This window comes from Conger conger, chromosome 14, assembly GCF_963514075.1.
Source record: "Conger conger chromosome 14, fConCon1.1, whole genome shotgun sequence".
Taxonomy (NCBI): domain Eukaryota; kingdom Metazoa; phylum Chordata; class Actinopteri; order Anguilliformes; family Congridae; genus Conger; species Conger conger.
The window spans coordinates 21,648,332-21,657,752 of record NC_083773.1 but is presented as its reverse complement, the minus strand read 5'-3'; the positions used below and the strand labels follow the sequence as shown (position 1 = coordinate 21,657,752).

Genomic DNA, 9,421 nt, shown 5'->3' with positions numbered 1-9,421 from the left:
TAGAGACTATTGTGCGTGAAAATTCTGCAAGGTCAGCAGTTTCTGAAATATTCAAACCACCCTGTCTAGCAGCAATAATCATTCCACAATCAGTGTCACTTAGATAACATTTCTTTCCCATTCTGACATTTGGTCTGAAAAACAGCTGAACCTCCTGTCTGCATGCTTTCATACATTTAGTTGCTGTGACACAATTGGCTGATTAAATATTTGCATTAACAAGCAGTACAGGTCTACCTAATAAAGTGCTCAGTGAGCGTAGATGTATGTTTGTAGGAAGGGAACAATGTAGGGACTATACTGAGCACAGAAGGTCAAAGGAGAGAAAAGTCCATGAAGGTGCACTTTGTTGCTCCACTGAATCATATATTGTTTTGCGGCACCGTGTGGCCATGGAAACTGCAATTGGAACTGAGAAACCCGAGGAACCTTGCCGATGTGATCCCCTCCTTTTAAGAGCAATCAGGGAGGCAGCCACAAAGCCATTCCCGGCTCTGTGTCTCGCTGAACCCCACGGTGTCACTATGAACCTGTGTGTCCTTCTGCAAGGTCTGCTCCTGGAACTCCTCACAGCAAACTGTACGTATGCCCTCTGCTTCTTTTCACCCAGCAGCCAACCCAGGCAACAATGGCATCCAACCGATTCTGATTATCTATGGGCAGGCCTTCAATCAGCAAATGGCTTGGGAACATTTGTTTGTTGTTTCGTCATGAAGGGTTCATTGCTTTTTTTGTTTTCTGTACTGGTTGTACTTTTTTACAGATCAAAAATGTAATTAATCCACTTGCTTTTTGGATTCCTGTCCTCATAATTGAGGATATATCCAGAGCAGATTGATAGCAATAGCTTGAATTAGTTGATTAGTTGTACAAATTTACATTTTTCTTTACAATTTACAATTTCTTTTTACAATTTCCTTTACAATTACTCTGATCCTTGAGTTGCTATGGTACAAAATGTTTGTGTTATTGTTGACGATGATGACTAAATGCCCCAAACCAAGAAATGTGAAAGATATGCTTGATATGAACTACAATGACGATTACACCCATTTGTGCATATATTTAATTAAATCCAATAAAGGAGGATAAAAAGTGTGTTTGCATATTAAGGTTAAATATATATATATATATATATTAAATGCACAAAATGTGATATCTTCTTGACCGTGCCGTGAGAAGATGCCGCAACTGTTGAATATTTCTGTGTAACTGCAGGGATAAAATATGAAAAGCTAACAGGCCATCATAAACTTGTAGGGAGAAACATATGCTGTACTTATTTCTCCCTGACTGAAACGCAAGTGGTGTGACACATTGTTGCATAACAGTCTGAATCCCACAGCGAGGTATACATTTCAAAAAGATGATGGGTGGATGGCCTGTTTGTATAGAGTTACCTTAATTGGTGCCGTCAGCAACTAATTAGTTGGATTTAATATGCATGAGAAGGACAAAAGCTCATTGTCCCTTGATTTGACCTCGTTGTTCATTAAGCCGTTTAAACTTTAAAATGTAATCATAGCTTTGTAATGCTTTGTTCATGAATGCCAAAGGATTTAGTTGCCAGTTGGCATGTTCATTTTATGGGTTGAATTTGCATGTTGTTAGTTGGATGGGTTGAAAGAATATAACCTGTGGTGTGTATAGAAACACTGTTCATTCAATGCTACAGGCCAAGACCTCATCCAGGGGCGCATTGTTGGAGGTTACACCCCGGCACCCAACTCCATCAAGTACATTGTGTCCATGCAGACCCCCGACGGCCAGCACTTCTGTGGGGGATCTTTAGTCAACAGATACTGGGTGTTGACAGCAGCCCACTGTAACATTGGGTAAGCCCCCCGAATTCCAGAAACTTTACCTTCCTCAGCATGCCAGACAGCGCTGTCACAATTCTGTCTTTCTGTTCATTTTCTGTGCTTTCATTGTCACTGTTTCGTTGTCTTTCATTAAACATTGGCAAAGTTTAATGCAATTTTCACAGGGACAACTCAAGGTGGCGCTGTTAATGGACCAAAAGGAAGTAGCTTAAGCTGGGAAACTTATCATCTTGCGATGCGTGTGATCTAAGCAGTTCCGCTGTGGGGTAATTAAACTGGCAGGAACGTGACTCGCCCAGAATAGAACCGAGTGCAGGAAACCGACACCAGGCTGCTCCTGCAATTTTAACAAGAAGAGACATTATGCTCTCACAGAATCTGTGCAGTTCCCACACACGTCTATAATTACACAAAATAACGGTGACTTTCTTAAAATGTGTTCATGTGGAAACTTAGTTTTTTTTATGATTATTCTGGAATTCTTAATATTTGTATTCATTTTTTATTCATAATTCATTATTCAACCTTGTTTCTTGGAGTTCTGAAATGAGCATTCAGCAGCTGATATGGTATCAAGGTTGATAGCTCTTCTGTGTGCAATGCAATCTATTTTCATTTCCCACCACTATTTTCTCTCTTTTCACATCACCCTCTCCTTCTAGCATTGATGCTCCCATTTAACAACCATCTACTTCTCCTTTAATCCCCACTGGGGATTGGCAACAGGCTGATCTTTGGAGAAAACAGGAGAAACACACAGTCGTTATTGATCTACTTCAGATGTTTAGCAGAAAGCACCAGGAGAGTAATGTTGGCTGTGGTTGAAGCCTGTTTTTGGAGCTCTGTTTGTGGTGCTAATACGTGCATTGGCTCCCCAGGACCAGACAGATAATGATCGTGGCTGGAGATTACTCCCTGAACATGTTTGAAGGGACAGAGCAATACTCCCGGCCTCACAGTCTGTTCCCCCATCCGCTCTACAACAAGAGCAGCAACAACGCTGACATCATGCTAATAAAGGTACTGCCCAACGACACGAAATCACCATTCTTTCAGAGACTAGACATATATCATATTAACTTTGCAATTACTTTTTTGTAGAGACAATCTCATAAAGCAGGGATCACCAACTCTGGCTCTCAAATCTAACTCCAGTCATCGTTTTCTTTTTCCTGGGTAATTAGTGCTACTGTTTGGCCAGACTATCTTCACATCTGACTCCCAGGTAAAGGGAGGGTGGAAAACGAGCAGGTCTTGACCCTTCAGGACTGTGGGTTGCTGATCCCAGCCATAGAGATTTTATTAAACAGCATTATGCTACTTTGTGGTGAATGTGCACAATAATAACATGATTTATGTATGATTTATCAGGCTTACACAGTGGTTTTCTTATTGTGGCTCCTGAATGGTTTTTATAAACCTGAAATGTTGAACAGCTGTAGTTAACAAATCCAATTTCATGATTTATTTGTTGATTTATCAATATAGTAATACCTTAGTCCTGCTTTCTTTGTGTAAGCTTTGCATTGGGCTGCTAGTTCAATAATAGTTTTACCTCTAGGTTGAAAGCCCTGCTATGCACATTGCTGTCAATTTTCATTTCTAATTTCTCTATACATCATCCTCTCCTAGCGAATATGTTCCTGTTTTATTGCTGTATACACTCAGTGAGCACTTTATGAGTTATTTATTAGACTTATTGGTCTTCTACTGCTGTATCCTAACCACTTGGTTTGACACGTTGTGTATGCAGAGATGTTCTTCTGCATACCACTTGTTATGTGTAGTTATTTGAGTTACTGTCACCTTTCTGTCAGCTTTGATTCTCCTCTGACCTTTTTCATTAACAAGGCGTTTTTGCCCGCAGAACCGCTGCTGACTGGATGTTTTTTTTGTTTTTGCACTGTTCTCTGCAAACTCTAGAGACTGTTATGCATGAAAGTCCCAGGATATCAGCAGTTTCTGAGATACTCAAACCACCCTGTCAGGCACCAATAACCACTTCACGGTCAAAGTCATTCAGATCACATTTCTTTCCCATTCGGGCATTTGGTCTGAAAAACAGCTGAACCTCTTGACCATGTCTGGAATGATTTGATGTATTTAGTTGCTGCCACATGATTGGATGATTAAATATGTGCATTAACAAGCCGGTGTACAGGTCCTCCTAATAAACTGCTCACTGAGTATATTTCTCCTTTAGTGTTTTTTTGCTGAATACTACCCATTCCTGATCTCAAGTTGAGTTATCAAGTCTGGCCATTTTCTTTGAAAGAAAATTGTCATTACACTGCCAGGATCTTTCAATCACTTTCTTTTATTTATTTACCAGGGACATCAATGTAAATGTCCCAGAGTTCACTAATAAGCTCATTTTCATCTGTAGTTTCACCAAACGATGATTGGCTTTCACCTAACCTGCATCTGTAGTTCCTAGCCTGCATGGCTTTGGACTTTTCTTTTCCATTTCCTCCTTTTTCATTTCCGGCTGTGCAAGTTTACTTTCTCAGATTTACTGTTAATCTGCTGTGCTGTTGGTATCGCTTATGTTAATACGTTTGTTGACTTGTAATCCCCCATTGCAAACATGATGCCAATTCCAAGTTCATATCAAACCCAGAATTCAATCAATCAAGCTGAGCTGCATTCAGTCATATCATCATAACATACATCCTCATACCTTCATTCCAGCTCAAAGCCCCCATGGTTCTGAACAGCTACGTGTCCCTGGCCCCACTGCCCCGGCAGGGCGGGGGGGTGCCGGAGGGCCGGGTGTGCCGCGTGTCGGGGTGGGGCTACACCAGCTCCAGCGGGGGGCAGATTCCCTCCACCCTCCGCACGGTCAAGCTGCCCATCGTCTCCACCGCCAGGTGCAACAGCAGTGCGTCCTTCAACGGAAACATCACCGCCAGCATGATCTGCGCCGGGTACACCGCGGGCGGCAAGGACGCCTGCAAGGTGAGAGGTGATGGGGGGGGGGATAAAGGGTATAACTATTTTTAATTACAAAGTATTTTACAAAATACATTGGGGGAGGGGGCTCCCTGGTCCTGGAGTTCCAGAGATGTTTGTGGTTTTTGTTCCATTTGAGCTTGTTGAGAAGAGTCTGATAGATGATGAAGAGTCTGATAGTTGATGAAGAGTCTGAGCCTGAAACACTGAGTGGCCCCTGTGCCTGCTCTCCTACCTGGGATGGGAAAAACCAAGACCATCTCCAGCATTCAAGGACCAGGGCTGCCTGCCCATGTCCCAGACTTTTGCAACATGAGTTTGTGTGACACTTTGCATGTATGGGCCTATTTAGAGGACCTGAGCCCTGATTAATTCTTAATTACTGAGAAGAATATATTCTTTATTCTTGGTCCAGCAAGAGAGATCCAACCACTGAGTTCTATTACTAAAGCAATCAGATGAACAGTGATTATCCTGCAACAGGATACTAGACAGTTTAATAAAGTCTAAATGATATCTTGTTACAAGAGAAAAACCTTAACTACAGCTCCAGATATTCAACAAATACCCTGACCATCAAAACCGTGAAACCAAATTCTATGGTGAATGCTGTACCGAGCAGTGATCTGCCAACTACTGGCTACTGTAATAACTAAAGATATAAAACTATATCACTACATACACAGCATGATCTAAGACATTTCACGGCTTTGATAAAGATGAGCACAAATGTATAAAATAAATACTGAGCCATATTTTAGTTCTCAAGTACAGTATGTGGACCATATTATGCTTTGATAATGTTCAAAACCGAAATGATCCTTATGAATTTATTTCCTCCGAGGAATGTGTCAGAAATATTGAATAATTTGTTAATCATCCTTTCCCAAGGATGACTTGGGTGGAGTGGAGTTAACGTGCTGATGAGATTCTTGATCTTGCTAACAGAACCTTTAAATCCCTTTCAGATACTTTAGTTTGCACTTGCAGACTGCCTCTTTAATTCAAACTAGAAACTTTTGACCTGGAGACAGACTTTTGCTAGGGTTTCAGTTGATCGGCTGAGGTGGCCATTGCAAAGCAATTATTTTGTGCTTAACCATTTCTTGGCTGATTCTGGGGAATGCTTAGGGCCATTTTATCTAAATATACATTTGCAGCTGAGATTGAGATTCCTGGGAGAGGAGGTAAAAATGTCTGGGTACTTAATTATTACCTGATTTTAAACCCCAGGGAAACAAGAAGATACAATAAAGTTCGCTATGAGTCATATGAACTTAAAAAGTACTACACAAAGGCTGATGTATTTTTGTTTGATATTATCTAAAATAATTATTATGGGTGTGATAATGAACAGTAATTGCAATAAAAGATACTTTTCCCAGAGCAATTCTATTAGCACAAAAGAACCTACTTTTCCCATTTTTGAGCAAAAAAAACATTAATGTTTACATTATGTATATTTTTATAGTCTTCTTTGTTCATCTTCACAAAGGCATGCCACTTTTACTGTACATAAGCACCATCCTTTTGAAGTGGGAACAAAGGGATCATCTGAAAATGAAACCGTAAAGTCTCAGTATCCAATAAAAGCAGACAGAAGACAGAAAGTATAGATTTGTGCAAGATACCTTTGTCCCATTCTCTGTTCTATCAATTGTATTTGACTGTCAGGGGGGTTGCGCCCTGTATAGTCTGGATCTGTTTATCATCTCATTGCGTGCTTCTTAAGGAGAGGGAGCATTGGGGTGTCCACATTTGTTCATAGCTTCATTGTCAGGCTCATAGCGTATCTACCCAATTCCTATTATTGCTGGGAATCTACCCAATCCCTATTTTTGCTGGGAATCACAGGAACATTGTCTTCTTTCACAGTTTTATTACCCAGGCCCACCCTGCAGTGACGTGCAGGAAGTCACAATCTGATATTATATTAACTCTGTGAGGAGTAGAGTTTTTTACGAGAATGCTAATTTCAAAATACTGAGCCAGTGTTCTAGAACTCTTTTGCTTTCAATTGCTAGTAGTGGTCGTTAGCCTACATCGGCACTGGGATCTTACACCTTAATGGGTAAATGTTTTTTGGCACCCTGTGATATGTTCTTTTTTGTTTCCTCTATCGACTCTTCATATTAAAGGTACAATAGGTAAGATTTTTGTGTTAAAACATTGTGAATCCCTTCCTATCATTGAAAAAGGCTCACTGACATGTTGACTCACCCTTTGCCTGTGTTTATAGTCCTTAAATTTGGGTTTCAAAATATACAGTTGACAGCCTGACACTCTGTACCAAAACATTGTATAACTGTACAGTAATTTAAGCTCATTGGTTGAAAATGGGCTATAATTGCCACAGCCAATGGCGTTTCAACATCAGCGTGTTTACAGAGAAGGGGATGGATAAACAGTGTTGTGGTTTGAAGGTGTTTGTTGCTGCCAATCCTCTCTTGACCATTAGAAGTCCAAAATTACCTATTGTACCTTTAAATGTATTAAACCTGTGAAATACAACCTTTTGCAACAGGATAGTTGTTGTATAGTAAAGTGTGTATGGTACATTAAGGGTATTACATTACATTATATTACATGGCACTTAGCAGACGCTCGTACAATGAAGTGCAAATCAAACACAAGTATGAGTGCTAAGAGGACCTGAGAGGACAGTACAGTTCCGAGTCCTAGTGTAAACATACAGATAATCAGAACCCTTGAAGAGTACAATCACCTACCAAACTAGCATACCACAGTTAGCAGCTAGAATACTCTGAATACAACAGCCAATAAAAAACAACAATGTCTATACAAGTAACAATATCTATACAATCTATACATAAGTGCCATTACAGTCTAAATCTAGTCATGGTGGTGAGTTAGGGTATGATTGATGCATGCATGAGGGTATGCAGGTAGCAAAGTGATCAGCACCATAGTTTTAGACTATATTGAACCAAATATATATTTCCCATAAACACACCATGGGTGTACATAAATTACTTTTCCTTTTAGATGAGCAGGGGCAAGGGACAACAGTTTTGGAGGTGGATCGATTAGACACTGTTGAAGTTTGATCAACCTAACCCCTCATCACAGAGATGAGGGGTTAGGACAGCTCATGACAGATGATTGGTTAACTATTTTGCATAAAGGCTAGGATATTTCCTACTGTTACTTTCTGAAATTTGGAATAATACATTTCAATGGAAATTTGAAATGTATAAAGGAATCATTTTTATTGGTGCATACAGTATATTTAGTGATGTGCCTTATCCATGAATTGAGCTAATGGAACTGCAGGACAAATGGAGGGGGATATAGAGTATAAACATGCTGGACAGACCTGGGTGCCTATAATGGCTTGCATACTGTAGCTGCAAGGAGTGACTTCAGTGACTTTGAAAGAGGGGCGACTGCTAGGCTGAGTCCAGTATGAACGTCTGTGGCAAAGACAGCCCTGCTTGTTGATCCTTCCGAAGCAATGGCTTATATGAGTACAAGATGAGGCTAATATTAATACTCTGAGGTGAAGAGATCACGCACCTCTGTCTAATCTATCCACCTCCAAAACTGCTGTCCCTTGCCCCAGTTCACCTAAAAGTCATTCACATATATACCCATGGTGTGAATGACTTCAGAAAAGTTTTAGACTCTATACCTGGGGAACCAGAGAGAGAAAACAGGGATTGGGTCTGTGGACACTGAGGGCGTTGCCTTGTTTCAGGGGGATTCTGGGGGCCCCTTGGTGTGCGAGGGGCGTGTCTACGGCGTGGTTTCCTGGGGCAACGGTTGTGGCGATGCCAGGTTCCCGGGAGTCTACACGGCCGTGTCCGTGTTCCGGAGGTGGATAGACCGGACCATCTACAGCTCCTACAGCCGATGCCTCAAGTATTAGACCACAGCGCTGCCGCGAGAAAAACAAGCTACCTTCAACTGAAACGCCTCTGTTAACCTGACACAGAGCAATCCAGTAAGGAGTTACCTACCCTGCTGAAAGAAACAGCTCAAGCTAAGTTTTGTAACAGCCGGTAGGTGGTTGACCAGTTAGACCAGCACCATACTCAACATTGTTTGACCAGCTGGTCATAGTTGGATTTTACACCAGGGTATGTATGTTTTTTAGGTTTTTTATTTTTTGTTAATCACTTACCAGCTTTGATTTCCACTTTGATTTCATGTGTCAAGTAAATGTTGAAATATGACATCCAAGCTGTTCTGCTTAATGTTTTTTTTTTAAATGTCAAATTCTTCTCCACTGATGTTGTTGAATCTTGTCCTCATTACGTAGGCACAACAGGGTTTCTTTCCTAACATGGTGCCATACTGCACACATTATAAATATTATTTTATAAATATTGTAACTATGTTAAAGAGTAAAAGATTGATTAAAAAAAAATGAAAATCCCTACTGTAAATGCCAAGCCGGATCTGGAATAAGAACAGTGGGGGGGACACAAATTCCTCCATTTTGAGAGTTGAGTGAATGTGTTTTGAGTGGCATCATTCACACATTTTAAAGGACAATAGAGATGTAAATGTGTTGTTTTGCTTGTTTTACAACAATATACCCTAGACCGTAAAGGATTTTGCACTTACCATGAACAATAAAACAGTGGAAAAATGTAAAGGGTCAACGTTATTTATGTTGTATA

The 9,421-nt window shown here is 40.5% G+C and overlaps 1 protein-coding gene across 1 annotated transcript; it reads left to right on the top strand.

Moving 5' to 3' along the window:
* Positions 1 to 470: 470 nt before the first annotated feature.
* Positions 471 to 8,664, top strand: LOC133110591 (trypsin-like). Its single transcript, XM_061220812.1, has 5 exons — positions 471 to 579; positions 1,676 to 1,835; positions 2,702 to 2,843; positions 4,515 to 4,781; positions 8,494 to 8,664. Exons 1-5 carry the CDS (start codon positions 525 to 527, stop codon positions 8,662 to 8,664), a joined length of 795 nt encoding a protein of 264 aa, XP_061076796.1. The 5' UTR covers positions 471 to 524.
* Positions 8,665 to 9,421: the final 757 nt, after the last annotated feature.

Coding starts and splice junctions, on each gene's coding strand:
- LOC133110591 (XM_061220812.1), top strand. CDS start 525: ATGAACCTGTGTGTCCTTCTGCAAGGTCTGCTCCTGGAACTCCTCACA. Junction 2,844..4,514: donor CTGACATCATGCTAATAAAG/GTACTGCCCAAC, acceptor CCTTCATTCCAG/CTCAAAGCCCCCATGGTTCT. Junction 4,782..8,493: donor GCGGCAAGGACGCCTGCAAG/GTGAGAGGTGAT, acceptor GCCTTGTTTCAG/GGGGATTCTGGGGGCCCCTT.